Source organism: Babylonia areolata, chromosome 22 (assembly GCF_041734735.1).
Source record: "Babylonia areolata isolate BAREFJ2019XMU chromosome 22, ASM4173473v1, whole genome shotgun sequence".
NCBI lineage: Eukaryota > Metazoa > Mollusca > Gastropoda > Neogastropoda > Buccinidae > Babylonia > Babylonia areolata.
The window spans coordinates 645,308-662,700 of NC_134897.1; the positions used below are offsets into that span (position 1 = coordinate 645,308).

Consider the following 17,393-nt stretch of genomic DNA (forward strand, 5'->3'; position numbering starts at 1 on the left):
ACACACAGTCTGCACCCCACAGTCAGCACCCCCCACCCCCCCACACACAGTCAGCACCCCACAGTCAGCACCCCCAACCCCCACACACACAGAGTCTGCACCCCACAGTCAGCACCCCCCCCCCACACACACACACAGTCTGCACCCCACAGTCAGCACCCCCCACCCCCCCACACACAGTCAGCACCCCACAGTCAGCACCCCCAACCCCCACACACACACACAGTCTGCACCCCACAGTCAGCACCCCCCCCCACACACACACACACAGTCTGCACCCCACAGTCAGCACCCCCCCCCCCACACACACACAGAGTCTGCACCCCACAGTCAGCACCCCCACACACACACATACAGAGTCTGCACCCCACAGTCAGCACCCCCCCACACACCGAGTCTGCACCCCACAGTCAGCTCCCCCCCCACACACAGAGTCTGCACCCCACAGTCTGCACCCCACAGTCAGCACCCCCCGCCCCCACGCACACACACAGAGACTGCACCCCACAGTCAGCACCCCACACACACACAGAGTCTGCACCCCACAGTCAGCACCCCCCTCCCCCACCCACACACACACACACACACACATAGTCTGCACCCCCCACCCACACACACACACAGAGTCTGCACCCCACAGTCAGCACCCCCCCACACACACGCAGAGTCTGCACCCCACAGTCAGCAACCCCCCCCCCCCACCCACACACACACACATAGTCTGCACCCCACACACACAGAGTCTGCACCCCACAGTCAGCACCCCCCCACACACACATACAGAGTCTGCACCCCACAGTCAGCACCCCCCCACACACCGAGTCTGCACCCCACAGTCAGCTCCCCCCCACACACACAGAGTCTGCACCCCACAGTCAGCACCCCCCCCCCCCCACACACACACACACACAGACTGCACCCCACAGTCAGCACCCCACAGTCAGCACCCCCCCCACCCACGCACACAAACACAGAGTCTGCACCCCACAGTCAGCACCCCCACCCACACACACACACACAGAGTCTCCACCCCACAGTCAGCACCCCCCCCACCCACACACACACACAGAGTCTGCACGCCACAGTCAGCACCCCACAGTCAGCACCCCACCCACACACACACACACACACAGAGACTGCACCCCACAGTCAGCACCCCCCCCACACACACACAGTCTGCACCCCACAGTCAGCACCCCCCCCCACACACACACACAGAGTCTGCACCCCACAGTCACCATCCCCCACCCCACACACACAGAGTCTGCACCCCACAGTCAGCACCCCCCCCCCACACACACACACACAGTCTGCACCCCACAGTCAGCACCCCCCCCAAACACACACACAGTCTGCACCCCACAGTCAGCACCCCCCCCACACACACACACAGTCTTCACCCCACAGTCAGCACCCCCCCCACCCACACACACACACACAGAGTCTGCACCCCACAGTCAGCACCCCACAGTCAGCACCCCACCCACACACACACACACACAGAGTCTGCACCCCACAGTCAGCACCCCCCCCCCACACACACACACACAGAGTCTGCACCCCACCCACACACACACAGTCTGCACCCCACAGTCAGCACCCCCCCCCCCACACACACACACACAGTCTTCACCCCACAGTCAGCACCCCCCACCCCCCCACACACACAGTCTTCACCCCACAGTCAGCACCCCCAACCCATACACACACAGTCTGCACCCCACAGTCAGCACCCCTCACCCACACACACACAGTCTGCACCCCACAGTCAGAACCCCCCCCGCCCCCCCGCCCCCCCCCCCCACACACACACAGTCTGCACCCCACAGTCTGCAACCCCCCCCCCCCACAGACACACACACAGAGTCTGCACCCCACAGTCAGCACCCGCACACACACACAGAGTCTGTACCCCACAGTCAGCACCCCACCCACACACACACAGAGTCTGCACTCCACAGTCAGCACCCCCCACCCACCCACACACACAGAGTCTGCACCCCACAGTCAGCACCCCCCCTGCACCCCACAGTCAGCACCCCCCCCCACACACACACAGAGTCTGCACCCCACAGTCAGCACCCCACAGTCAGCACCCCCCACCCACACACACACACAGTCTGCACCCCACAATCAGCACACACACAGAGTCAGCACCCCACAGTCAGCACCCCCCGCACACACACACACAGTCTGCACCCCCCCCCCCTCACGCACACAGTGTCTGCACCCCACAGTCAGCACCCCCCCCCTCCACACACACACAGTGTCTGCACCCAACAGTCAGCAGCACCCCCCCACACACACACACACACACACAGTGTCTGTACCCAACAGTCAGCACCCCCCCCCGACACACACACACACACAGTGTCTGCACCCAACAGTCAGCACCCCCCTCCCACACACACACAGTGTCTGCACCCAAAAGTCAGAACCCCCCCCCCCCCCACACACACACACACAGTCAGCACCCCCCCCCCCCACACACACACACACAGTGTCTGCACCCAACAGTCAGCACCCCCCCCCCCCCCCACACACAGTGTCTGCACCCAACAGTCAGCACCCCCCCCCCCCCCCCCCACACACACAGTGTCTGCACCCAACAGTCAGCACCCCCCCCCCCCACACACACACACAGTCAGCACCCCCCCCCCCCACACACACACACAGTGTCTGCACCCAACAGTCAGCACCCCCCACACACACAGTGTCTGCACCCAACAGTCAGCACCCCCCACACACACAGTGTCTGCACCCAACAGTCAGCACCCCCCACACACACAGTGTCTGCACCCAACAGTCAGCACCCCCCCCCACCCCCCCACACACACACACACAGTGTCTGCACCCAACAGTCAGCACCCCTCCCCCCCCCACACACACACACACAGTGTCTGCACCCAACAGTCAGCACCCCCCCCCCCCCCACACACACACACAGTGTCCTGCACCCAACAGTCAGCACCCCCCCCCCCCCCCACACACACACACAGTGTTTGCACCCAACAGTCAGCACCCACCCCACCCCCACCCCTACACACACACACAGTGTCTGCACCCAACAGTCAGCACCCCCCCCCCCCCACACACACACACAGTGTCTGCACCCAACAGTCAGCACCCTCCCCCCACACACACACACACAGTGTTTGCACCCAACAGTCAGCACCCCCCCCCCCCCCCCACACACACACACACAGTGTCTGCACCCAACAGTCAGCACCCCCCCCCCTACACACACACAGTGTCTGCACCCAACAGTCAGCACCCCCCCCCCCCTACACACACACAGTGTCTGCACCCAACAGTCAGCACCCCCCCCCCACACACACACACACACACAGTGTCTGCACCCAACAGTCAGCACCCCCCCCACACACACACACACACACAGTGTCTGCACCCAACAGTCAGCACCCCCCCCCCCCCCACACACACACACACAGTGTCTGCACCCAACAGTCAGCACCCCTCCCCCCCCCCACACACACATACAGTGTCTGCACCCAACAGTCAGCACCCCCCCCCCCCCACACACACCCACACACACACACACACACAGTGTCTGCACCCAACAGTCAGCACCCCCCACACACGGTGTCTGCACCCAACAGTCAGCACCCCTCACACACACAGTGTCTGTACCCAACAGTCAGCACTCCAAACACAGTGTCTGCACCCAACAATCAGCACTTAACACCGTGTCTGCACCAACAATCAGCACTTAACACACAGTGTCTGCACCAACAATCAGCACTTAACACACAGTGAAGGAGTCTCTGCACCAACAATCAGCACTGAATGCTCGGATGTCAACAAAGGTCAGTGTCTGCAATGCTGTGGGCAGGGGCCGGGGGCCTGGGGGTGCGGGTGCGGGTGGGGGGTGGGGGTGGGGTGGGGGGGGGGGGGTGCGTGCGTGCGTGCGCGCGCTGCACACTAACATCGTCATCCAATGTTCAACAGCCATGACATGTCTGAGAACAATGGCTGGGAAACGGAGGCAATGGTTATTGCTTTTTTCTTCTTTTTTTTTTAAGCAGTTGTGACTGCAATTGCCGCGAGTTTGAATCATACGTAATTGTGTTCTGATGTTGCATATTTCTATTAAAAAAAAAAATGTTTTTTTGTTGTTGTTTTTTGTTTTTTAAATGCATAAATAGTTTTGAATGAATTGTAAAATAAGAAACAAAAATTGATCCCAAAGTAATGAAGATGAATAAGTAGTTTGACTCGGATAAAAGCGGGTATGTTGACAAGAAATGTCATATTGTTTTTAAAAAAAAAATTGGACCAACATGGTTCTGACTCCTGTTTGAATAGCACCACGTACATAGTTTGCTGCATTGTGAAGAAAATAAATACATGAGCGACAACGTCCTTGGGTCATCACGTTTCCACAATCACACTGAAACAGTCTGCACTGAAGTCTGCATTGACGGATCTGCACTGAAGTCTGCACTGAAGTCTGCACTGAAGTTTGTACTGATCTGCACTGAAGTCTGCATTGACAGGTCTGCACTGAAGTCTGTACGGATCTGCACTGAAGTCTGCATTGACGTCTGCACTGAAGTCTGCACTGAAGTTTGTACTGGTCTGCACTGAAGTCTGCATAGACGGGTCTGCACTTAGTCTGCATTGAAGCCAAGCGTGATGAGGGCCTTCCCAAACCTGTCTGCCTCTACCTATCATTCACCTGTATGTGCTCTTCAGACCACGGTGCGGAGATGACAGAGGGTTCAGTACAGCTTGCTGTGGAGTTGACAGAGGGTTCAGTACAGTGTAGTGTGGAGCTGGCAGAGGGTTCAGTACAATGTAGTGTGGAGATGACAGAGGTTTCAGTACAGTGTAGTGTAGAGATGACAGAGGGTTCAGTACAGTGTAGTGTGGAGATGACAGAGGGTTCAGTACAGTGTAGTGTAGAGATGACAGAGGGTTCAGTACAGTGTAGTGTGGAGCTGACAGAGGATTGAGTACAGCTTGGTGTGGAGCTGACAGGGTTCAGTACAGTGTAGTGTGGAGCTGGCAGAGGGTTCAGTACAGTGTAGTGTGGAGCTGACAGGGTTCAGTACAGTGTAGTGTGGAGATGACAGAGGGTTCAGTACAGTGTAGTGTGGAGCTGGCAGAGGGTTCAGTACAGTGTAGTGTAGAGATGACAGAGGGTTCAGTACAGTGTAGTGTGGAGCTGACAGAGGGTTCAGTACAGCGTAGTGTGGAGATGACAGAGGGTTCAGTACAGTGTAGTGTGGAGCTGGCAGGGGGTTCAGTACAGTGTAGTGTGGAGCTGGCAGAGGGTTCAGTACAGTGTAGTGTGGAGATGACAGAGGGTTCAGTACACTGTAGTGTAGAGCTGACAGAGGTTTCAGTACAGTGTAGTGTGGAGATGACAGAGGGTTCAGTACAGTGTAGTGTAGAGCTGGCAGAGGGTTCAGTACAGTGTAGTGTGGAGCTGACAGAGGGTTCAGTACAGTGTAGTGTGGAGCTGGCAGAGGGTTCAGTACAGTGTAGTGTGGAGCTGACAGAGGGTTCAGAAAAGCGTAGTGTGGAGCTGGCAGAGGGTTCAGTACAGTGTAGTGTAGAGATGACAGAGGGTTCAGTACAGTGTAGTGTGGAGCTGACAGAGGGTTCAGTACAGCATAGTGTGGAGCTGGCAGAGGGTTCAGTACAGCGTAGTGTGGAGCTGACAGAGGGTTCAGTACAGCGTAGTGTAGAGCTGGCAGAGGGTTCAGTACAGTGTAGTGTAGAGCTGGCAGAGGGTTCAGTACAGTGTAGTGTAGAGCTGGCAGAGGGTTCAGTACAGTGTAGTGTGGAGCTGGCAGAGGGTTCAGTACAGTGTAGTGTAGAGCTGGCAGAGGGTTCAGTACAGCGTAGTGTGGAGCTGGCAGAGGGTTCAGTACAGTGTAGTGTGGAGCTGACAGAGGGTTCAGAAAAGCGTAGTGTGGAGCTGGCAGAGGGTTCAGTACAGTGTAGTGTGGAGATGACAGAGGGTTCAGTACAGTGTAGTGTAGAGCTGACAGAGGGTTCAGTACAGCGTAGTGTGGAGCTGGCAGAGGGTTCAGTACAGCATAGTGTGGAGCTGGCAGAGGGTTCAGTACAGTGTAGTGTAGAGCTGACAGAGGGTTCAGTACAGCGTAGTGTGGAGCTGGCAGAGGGTTCAGTACAGTACAGTACAGTGTAGAGCTGGCAGAGGGTTCAGTACAGTGTAGTGTACAGCTGGCAGAGGGTTCAGTACAGCGTAGTGTGGAGCTGACAGAGGGTTCAGTACAGCGTAGTGTGGAGCTGGCAGAGGGTTCAGTACAGTGCAGTGTGGAGCTGGCAGAGGGTTCAGTACAGTGCAGTGTGGAGCTGGCAGAAGGCCCTGAACAGCTGGTCCTGAGAGGCCCCCCCAGCAGAGCCAGAGTCCAGCAGCACGGGCGGCACGGACGACAGTCTGGTCAGCACGTCCACCTTGTCCCGGGCCGTGTCCAGCGCCACCACCACCACCCCTACCCCCTGGAACTTCAGCCGCATCACCTCCTTCTCCACAGCGCCCGCGTCTGCCATCTTGCTGGTGATGAAGAGCACCATGACCTTGCGTGACCTTGGCTTTGATCTGCCACCTGGGGTCAGGTAGCCATGGAGACGAACTCGCTTCAGGAGAGAGTGCAGTCCGTGATGGATCGTCTTGTCCAGGTAATCCTGGCAGCAAATAGCAGAACATGAAACAGAGTAAAGTCACTCAACTTCACAAAAACGCGGGAGAAATACCAAAAATGTCCTGAGCGAATCCTGATCCATCCAAACACTGACCTGAACAAAGAGTGGCAGATTTGCCAACCGCCGTGGCAAAGTGGTTAGCGTCGCGGGCTGACGGCTGGGAGGACACGGGTTCGAATCCCAGCGGAGGTGGGTTTTTCGGCCAGTGGCCGGCTCCTACCCAGAGTTGAGTGTGCTGTGGGCTTAAATGGGGAGACTGGGACCACACAGTCAAGTGTCATCCACTACAAGGATGCGTCTTTGGGTGTGTTGCTCTAATTACCTGACCAACACTGCAAGTGTCTGTATCTCTCGGGCCTGGTTAACACCAGGATTATGACAGGAAGCGTAGAGTACAGCCTTGTCACGCAGTCCCAAACCAAAATGGACCTCCATAGCAACGTCGTCATCGTCATCGTCCTTCTCGTCCTCCTCCATCGTCATCAATATAAACAAAACAGTCTCAAAGTCTGTGGCATTTCATGCCCTGATCTCATGGTGACCTCAGTTTCGATACCCCTCCACTTCTGTGCTTGGGTTGAGTCCTGTCAGTATCTTCAGTGTCGGCAGATTCATGGGGTGCTGTTGTTTGAGGGACGTGGTGGTAGTCTCCACGCTGGGAGGGACGCTCACTCACTGTCGGTTGTGTCCTCACATGGGAGAAGAGGCCGATTCTAGATGCACAGCACTTCCCACGGATGTTGCAAGAGAAAACGTCTCCAGAAGTTGAGCCCTGCTTCCTTCGCTCACGCATCTCCTTAATGGCCAGCATTCTCTTGTTTTCAAACGTCTTTATGCCACTAGAGCACAGCATCCTACAGCGAGAGCGGTCAAGGGCATCAGTTTCCCAAGAAATGATGTCTATGTCACAGGCTTTTAGGTTTGTCTTCAAGGTGTCCCTGAAGCGCTTGCAGGGTCTTCCAAGTTTGCGGTGGCCTTTCTTCAGCTGGCCATACATAAGCATCTACGGGATCCTGCTGTCTGTCATGTGGACAACGTGTCCTGTCCAGCGTAGCTGACACTGGATCAGCAGGCTTTCGATGCTGGGCAGGCCGCTCCTCTCTAGGACCTGGAGGTTGGAGACCCTGTCTTGCCACTTTATGCCGATGATCTTTCGTAGACATCTCTGGTGAAACTGCTCAAGTTGGTGAATGTGACGGCGATACGTCGTCCATGTTTCACAGCAGTACAACAAGGTGGTCAGCACAACAGCTCTGTAGGTTTTCATCTTGGTGCTGAGCCTGATGCCTTTGTTTTTCCACAGCCTGTTGTTGAGTCTGCCAAAGGCGGAGCTGGCCTTGGTGATGTGCAGCGTCACTTCTGTATCAAGGGCTCCGTTGCTTCATAGGGTGCTGCCCAGGTAGCAAAACGTGTCGACTGACTTGATCTCTGTGTCATCAGTCTTGATTGCAGGTTGGGGGTGGGGGGTGGGGGGGGGGAGATACTGGCGTTCTGTGAGCTAGCTGGTTGGTACATGGACTCGGTCTTGCCGAGGCTGATGGTGAGTCAAATGCGCCTGCAGGAGGTTGCGAACCTGTCCATAATGAGCTGCATGTCTTCATGGGGGTGTGCAGCAAGCGCACAGTCATCAGCGAAGAGGAACTCTCTCAACAGTGTCTCAAACACCCTGGACCTGGCATGGAGTCGCCGCTAGTTGAAAAGTTTGCCATCTGTGCGAAACTAAATGTAGATGCCCCGGTCACAGTCTTGGAAGGCGTCAATCAGCATGGCAGAGGAGAGAATGGAACAGTGTGGGTGCCAGGACGCAGCCCTGCTTCACTCCATTTACCACAGGGAACGGATCCGACATGTCAGTATTTTCCTGTACTCTTGCCTGCATGCCATCATTGAATGACGCAATCAGCTGAATTAGGCTCTCTGGGCAGCCGAACTTTAGGAGGATCTTCCACAGACCATGGCGGTTCACCGTGTCGAAGGCCTTAGTCAGGTCTACAAAGACCATGTGGAACTCCTTGTTCTGCTCACGGCACTTCTCTTGCATCTGGCGTACAGCAGCACTGGAAGCCGCACTGTGCTTCAGGGATGACTGAGTTGGAGACATGGTCAACCAGTCTGTTCAGTATGATGCAGGCGAAAATCTTGCCGGCGATGCAGACTAGAGAGATTCCACAGTGGTTATCGCAGGATGTTTTGTCTCCCTTCCGTTTGTAAATGTGGACAGTTGAAGCATCCTTGAAATCCTGGAGGACCACCCCTGCCTCCGAGATAGACTGGAACAGGGCGGTCAGCTTGTCTGTCAGCACCTCGCCTCCATACTTGTAGATGTCAGCCTGGATTCCATCCGCTCCTGGCGCTTTTCCTGACGTTGTCAGCTTCAGGGCCTTCCGGGTCTCGGCCTTGGTGGGAGGAGCAGCTAGCGAGTCATTGACTGGTAGCTGTGGGAGGGCTGCAATTACCTCGTCAGATACAGACGAGTCCCTGTTGAGGAGGGTGTTGAAGTGCTCTGCCCAGCGGGCAAGAATATCTTTCTTGTCTGTCAGGAGGGTGGTCTAGTCCAAGGCTCGGACAGGGGTTGATCCTGTGACTCTCGACCCATACACAGCTCGGAGACTGTCATGGAAGGTCTTCATGTCATGAGCATCAGCAGCTGAATGAAGCTTTTGGGACTTTCTCTCCCACCAGGTGTTCTTCATCTCATGCAGCCTCTTCTGTACAAGTTGCTTGGTTTGCAAGTACTGGTCCTTCTTCTTCTGGCAGTCTTTATCAGAAATGTGATCCTGATGCCGTATATGCAGTGTGTTCAGGAACTTGGAGATTCCAGAGTCATTCTCGTCAAACCAGTCTTTGTGGCCCCTCTGTACAAAGCCAAGTGTGTCAGCTGCTGCTGTGTACATGACATCTCTAAAGGTGCTCCATACCTCTTCTACATCAGTTGATGCAGGAATTTCTTGGAGAACTGCTTGGATTCGCTGCTGCAGCACATCCTTGGTGATAGGGAGGTGGTGGATGTTCAGCTTCCTTGGGGGTTTCTGCCTGGCTGGCTGGAGCTTGCATGCAAGTCTGAGGTTCATCTTGCTGCGTACCAGGCGATGGTCCGACCAAGAGACTGCTCCTCTCATGCAGCGTGTAATGGAAACATCACCTCCGTCCCTCTGCCGGACAATCACATAGTCCAGCATGTGCCATTGCTTGGAGCGGGGGTGCATCCATGTGTTCTTGTACTTGTCTGCTTGTTGGAAGAGGGTGTTGATAATGGTCAGTCCATGCTGCGTGCAGAGCGAGAGCAAAAGCAGTCCGTTGGAGTTGCACTTGCCAGTGCCATGCTGTCCTAGGAATTTTGGTCACGAGGAGAAGTCCACGCCAACACAGGCATTGAAATCCCCAAGGATGATTAGCCTGTCCTTTCTGTCTACTGCTGAAATGGTGTGGCTGAATTCCTCGTAGAAAGGTTCTTTGATGTCATCAGGGTTGGTCATCGTCGGGGCATAGCAGCTGATGACTGTGGAGAAGCAATCCTCGGACAGCTTCAGACGCAGGGTCATCAGCCTATCGTTTATCCCACGTGGAAGGCTGTCAAGCTGTGTGCAAGTTTGGTTTGTATGGCAAAGCCCACGCCTGAGGTTCTTGGGGTGCCATCTGGATTCCCAGTGCAGCAGAAGGTGTAGCCCCCTCCAACTTCCTCCAGCTGGGTTTCACCAGCAAACCTGGTTTCGCTCAGGGCTGCTATGTCCACCTGGTAGCGATCAAGCATTCTAGCAATGAGCGCTGTGCGCCTTTCTGGTCTGTCGTCTCTGTCTAAAAGGGTGCGAACATTCCAGGCACCCAGAGTCAGGGCATGACTCCTGGTTCTTTTCTTCTGTTGTTTTCGACCGCTAGTGTTGGATGTCCTAGGTGAGGCAGGCTTTGTTTAGGGATCCTTTTATCTCCCCTTCCCCGTATGGGGAGAGCAGTGCTGTTCCTAAAAAGGGCTGCTCTGACGCTGTGTGAGGATACAGGCGCCGCATCTGCCCCAGTCTACAGCAGACAATCATCACCCCACAGCCGCCTGCGTGCAGAGTAGTGACTAGGAACTGCCAGCAGCATCCTCTGCCTGTCCCCGTTACCACTTCTCCATCGCCGCAGGGCTTGGAAAAGCTGGGTGTTGAAAGGCTAGCTCGTCGTTCCGACATTAGCCTGGTTGCCTGACCAGCACAGGTGACTTGTTTTAGTGAGGAGGAGTTGTGCAGTCCCTTCCCCGCCTGCGGACGCTCAGAGTCCCACAGGTGCAGATACTGCCACATGTAGAACGGCCTCGGCAGGTGCAGGTTTTTTTCTTCGGAGTTCCGTCTCCTAGGAAGACTTCCAGCCAAGGATAAGAGCTCCCCTCCCCCCCCCCCCCTGCACTCTGGTTATCCTCTTCCGCCTTTACAGCCGTTTGGAAAAGGTTTCCTCCTCCGCCTGGTCCGTGGTTGGGAGACTTCACATGGGGCAGGTAGTACCGGGTTACATGGTACCAGTAGCAAGGGCTATGCCCCTGACCTGACATAGCTAAATATCATTAGATGGAAACTAACTAAAGGTCCTTTAAAGAGGCTATCAACACAGCGTAACGACCCCTGCTTGTTTCTGATCGAGCGAACTACAAACTATCCACTCTGCCTTTTTCTGCAGTTAGTAGGTGCCTTTCTGAACTTCTCCATACCTATACTCTGTCTCACCAGCTCCGATCTTCTTCTGTCACACTTCTCGGGATGCCTCACGTGGAAAGGCTCCCTGACAACCTCCCGCACGAAACTGGCCTCAAAACTCACCTCCCTTCTCAGCAATAGGTTTCCTTGTGGCATGTCCACCCAATCAGTACATACTTCTGTGTAATCATGCAGTATGCTTGGCTGTGCGTTTATTTATATGCATGTGTACAATATGTGTGTGTGTGTGTGTGTGTGTGTGTATTTATGTGTGTATTGGGATGGTGTAAGTACGGATATATGTACTTTTGACTGTATGTTTACATTTATGTATGCAATATGCTTATGTCCATGAGTTGCTGGGTTTATTATGATGTGCATAATTATGTAATGTGTTGTGTAGAAAGCCGAGCATCGAGAGCGGGTTTCTGGATAATGTGCTATATAAATATCCAGTAATAACAGCAGTAGTGATCGTAGTAGTAGCCCAGCCAGATGACTCAGAGAGAAGGGAGGTAATACCTGCAAAACGCTGACATCAGCTCCCGTCCTTAGGTCGATGTTGTCTCCCTTGTAGCAGTTGTGTCGGACGAGTCCAAAGCGGACAGTGTGGGGGTCAGGGTCCATGTGGGTCACCAGTGCCCGGATGATCCCCGTCACCACCTCGTTCTGGTGCCGGCTGACAGAGGCTCCGTCATAGACAAACACTACGTCAGCCGGCGTTTTGACGTCACAGGCTGCAACATGACAAGGCGTCATAGACAAACACGACGTCAGTCGGCGTTCTGACGTCACAGCCTGACAACACTAATGGTTGATGATGAATGTGCTGACACACAAATACATCTGACATCATTTTCTTTAGTAGCAAAAACAACAACAAAAACAACAAGAATTTGTTGTTGATGTTGTTGTTGTTGTTGTTGTTAGAAGCAGCAACAGCAGCAGGAGTAGTAGTAGTAGTAGTAATGTAACACAGATGATGATGATGATGATGATAATGATGATGATTGTTCTTGTCGTTGCGAAAACAGTAAATGAAACCAGACTGATTTAACATACAGTGAAAGAAATTTAATAACTGAATACAAATGTGTGAAGATTAAGACCACAAAAAGTGGTGAAAATAACTATGAGATTATGTAATGGGAACTCGTGAATAAGTAAGTTCAAATACGTTTTGATATTAATATTTTACTGACAATTAGAGCATGGAATGTCTTTGTGCTGTAGAGGTGTGTGAGAAACGATGTCTTTGTGCTGTGGAGGTGCGTGAGAAACGATGTCTTTGTGCTGTGGAGGTGTGTGAGAAACGATGTCTTTGTGCTGTGGAGGTGCGTGAGAAACGATGTCTTTGTGCTGTGGAGGTGCGTGAGAAACGATGTCTTTGTGCTGTGGAGGTGCGTGAGAAACGATGTCTTTGTGCTGTGGAGGTGTGTGAGAAACGATGTCTTTGTGCTGTGAAGGTGCGTGAGAAACGATGTCTTTGTGCTGTGGAGGTGTGTGAGAAACGATGTCTTTGTGCTGTGGAGGTGCGTGAGAAACGATGTCTTTGTGCTGTGGAGGTGTGTGAGAAACGATGTCTTTGTCCTGTGAGAAACGATGTCTTTGTGCTGTGGAGGTGTGTGAGAAACGATGTCTTTGTGCTGTGGAGGTGCGTGAGAAACGATGTCTTTGTGCTGTGGAGGTGTGTGAGAAACGATGTCTTTGTGCTGTGGAGGTGCGTGAGAAACGATGTCTTTGTGCTGTGGAGGTGCGTGAGAAACGATGTCTTTGTGCTGTGGAGGTGTGTGAGAAACGATGTCTTTGTGCTGTGGAGGTGTGTGAGAAACGATGTCTTTGTGCTGTGAGAAACGATGTCTTTGTGCTGTGGAGGTGTGTGAGAAACGATGTCTTTGTGCTGTGGAGGTAAAATAATAATAATAATAATAATAAATAAATAAATAAATAAGACAACAATGATGATAAATTCACTGGCTCCCCATTCAAGCACAAATACAATACAAACTCTCAGTCCTTTGTCACAATTTCTTCACTGATTCTTGTCCTGTCTGTCTTTCGGATCTTTCTGTCTGTTCACCGTCCAGACACAGGGTATGAGGAATTATATTTTAATTTATATCTAAACAAATGTGTTGTTGGCCCATGGACAGCAGCCCTGTGAAAGCCAAGTGAAGCAAGCCCGGTCCCTGTGTGGAGTGACGGCCTAGAGGTAACGCGTCCGCCTAGGAAGCGAGAGAATCTGAGCGCGCTGGTTCGAATCACGGCTCAGCCGCCGATATTTTCTCCCCCTCCACTAGACCTTGAGTGGTGGTCTGGACGCTAGTCATTCGGATGAGACGATAAACCGAGGTCCCGTGTGCAGCATGCACTTAGCGCACGTAAAAGGACCCACGGCAACAAAAGGGTTGTTCCTGGCAAAATTCTGTAGAAAAATCCACGTCAATATGAAAAACAAGTAACACTGCACACAGGTTAAAAAAAAAAAAGAAAAAAAAAAGGGTGGCGCTGTTGTGTAGCGACGCGCTCTCCCTGTTGAGAGCAGCCCGAATTTCACACAGAGAAATTTGTTGTGATAAAATGAAAATGAAAATGAAAATGCCTCCAGCGGTGAAGGAAGCAGGGGCAGCAGTGAACACCACTCACCTGTAGCAGGCCGGTCCCCCTGGTAGTCCGGGCCTTGAACTGCAACATACATTGACATCAGTGTGACCGCAACATACATTGACATCAGTGTGACCGCAACATACATTGACATCATTGTGACCGCAACATACCGCAACATACATTGACATCATTGAGACCATAACATGCATTGACATCAGTCTGACCGCAACATACCGCAACATACATTGACATCATTGTGACCACAGCATACATTGACATCATTGTGACCGCAACATACATTGACATCACTGTGACCGCAACATGCATTGACATCACTGTGACCGCAACATACATTGACATCAGTGTGACCGCAACATACATTGACATCAGTGTGACCGCAACATGCATTGACATCATTGTGACCGCAACATACCGCAACATACATTGACATCAGTGTGACCATAACATGCATTGACATCAGTCTGACCGCAACATGCCGCAACATACATTGACATCATTGTGACCACAGCATACATTGACATCATTGTGACCACAGCATACATTGACATCATTGTGACCGCAACATACATTGACATCAGTGTCACAGATACAACACATTGACATCAGTGTTTCAGGTACAATAGCACATTGACATCAGTGTTTCAGGTACAATGACACATTGACATCAGTGTTTCAGGTACAATGACACATTGACATCAGTGTCACAGGTACAATAACACATTGACATCAGTGTCACTGGTACAATACATTGATATCAGTCAGTGTCACTGGCATGCTCACACACACACACACACACACACACACACTGAAACAACACACACACACTCACACTGAAACAACACACACACACACACACACACACACACACACTGAAACAACACACACACACACACACACACACACTGAAACAACACACACACACACACACACACACACACACTGAAACAACACACACACACACACACACACACACACACTGAAACAACACACACACACACACACACACACACTGAAACAACACACACACACACACACACACACACACACACTGAAACAACACACACACAAACACACACACACACACACACACTGAAACAACACACACACACACACACTCACACACACTGAAAGAACACACACACACACACACACACACACACACACTGAAACAACACACACACACACACTCACACACACTGAAACAACACACACACACACACACACACACTGAAACAACACACACACACACACACACACACTCACACACACTGAAACAACAACAACACACACACACACACACACACACACACACACACACACACACACACTGAAACAACACACACACACACACACACACACACACACACACACTCACACACACTGAAACAACAACAACAACAACACACACACACACACACACACACACACACACACACACACACACACACACTGAAACAACACACACACACACACACACACACACACTGAAACAACACACACACACACACACACACACACACACACACACACACTGAAACAACACACACACACACACACACACACACACATACACACTGAAACAACACACACACACACACACACACAGGGAAGGAGACAAGGAGAGGACTCCACACAGACTGTCACAGAGGGCACACTGACTGGTCAGTCAACACCACGTGATGCACCACGTGATGCACCACGTGATACACCACGCACACTGACTGGTCAGTCAACACCACGTGATACATCATCCCTCTCTCCACCCTCACCCCCCCCCACCCCCACCCCCCCCACACACACACCAAGCAGTGTAACAGTCAGCAGTGTTACAACACAACACACACCCCCGACCCCCACCCCACACACTCACACCCTCCTCACACAGTGTAATAGTCCTGCTGACAGTCACACATCGCCCTCCCCCCACCCGCCCGACCCCCCACCCACCACCACCCCCCCCACACACACACCCTCACCAGCAGTGTAACAGTCCTAATGACAAGTACACAACTCATGCCCCCCACACACACCCCCCACACACACCCTCCCCACACAGTATAACAGTCCTGCTGACAGTCACACATCGCCCCCCCCCACCCGCCCGACCCCCCACACACACACCCTCACCAGCAGTGTAACAGTCCTAATGACAATTACACAACTCATGCCCCCCACCCCCCCACACCCCCCCCTCCCCACACAGTATAACAGTCCTGCTGACAGTCACACATCGCCCCCCCCACCCCCCCTCACAAACCCTCACCAGCAGTGTAACAGTCCTAATGACAAGTACACAACTCATGCCCCCCACCCCCCCACACACCCCTCCTCACACACACAGTGTAACAGTCCTGCCGACAGTCACACATCGCCCGACCCCCCACACACACCCTCACCAGCAGTGTAACAGTCCTAATGACAAGTACACAACTCATGCCCCCCACCCCCCCACACACCCCTCCTCACACACACAGTGTAACAGTCCTGCTGACAGTCACACATCGCCCCCCCCACCCCCCCTCACAAACCCTCACCAGCAGTGTAACAGTCCTAATGACAAGTACACAACTCATGCCCCCCACCCCCCCACACACAGTGTAACAGTCCTGCTGACAGTCACACATCCCCAACCCCCCACCCACCCGACCCCCAACCGCCCACCCCCTCACACCCTCACCAGCAGTGTAACAGTCCTAATGATAATTACACAACTCATGCCCCCCCTCCCCCACCCTCCCTCCCCTCCACACACACACACACACACCCTACCCAGCAGTGTAACAGTCCTGGTAACAGTAACACAACACATGCTCACCCAACAACCCCCCCTAACCCTCCCCCCCCCGGCCCCCCCCTTCCCCCGGCCCCCCACATTCCCCTACCGATGTGTCAGTCCCGGTCAAAAAAATAATAATAATAAAATAATAATGCAACGGAACAAAAACCGATAGCAAAGGAATTTTGATTGGATACGTTCTACATTGACACAATGTGTTAAGAAACAAGTCTTTTATTTTCTGCTGCCTTCGACATTTTCCAGTAATAAAAATTGGAATGACCAGTAACCCTATCAGTACACAGACGGGAAGTGTTTGTGTGGTAAGTGCGTGTGGAGAGAGAGAGAGAGAGAGAGAGAGAGAGAGACAGAGACAGAGACAGACAGAGACACACACACAGAGAGAGAGAGAGAGAGAGAGAGAGAGACAGAGAGAGAGAGAGGGAGAGACAGAGACAGACAGAGACAAACAGACAGACAGACAGACATGTAGATATAAAGACAGACACAGAAAGAGAGAGAGAGAGAGAGAGAGAGAGAGAGGGGACATAGATAAGAGAGACAGAGACAGACAGACAGACAGAGACAGACAGAGACAGACAGATAGAGAGAGAGAGACAGAG

General features: G+C 52.9%; 1 protein-coding gene across 1 annotated transcript in view; it reads right to left on the reverse strand.

Annotated features, from left to right (window-relative positions):
* Window positions 1–5,943: 5,943 nt before the first annotated feature.
* The window catches only part of LOC143297324 (matrilin-1-like), a 38,155-nt gene continuing 26,705 nt past the window's right edge, over window positions 5,944–17,393 (reverse strand). Inside the window, exons 9-11 of the mRNA XM_076609613.1 lie at window positions 14,013–14,051; window positions 11,889–12,103; window positions 5,944–6,681 (exon numbers count right to left, since the gene is read on the reverse strand). Coding sequence (XP_076465728.1) covers window positions 6,328–6,681; window positions 11,889–12,103; window positions 14,013–14,051 — 608 coding nt within the window. The 3' untranslated portion in view covers window positions 5,944–6,327. The remainder of the gene's footprint in view (window positions 6,682–11,888; window positions 12,104–14,012; window positions 14,052–17,393) is intronic.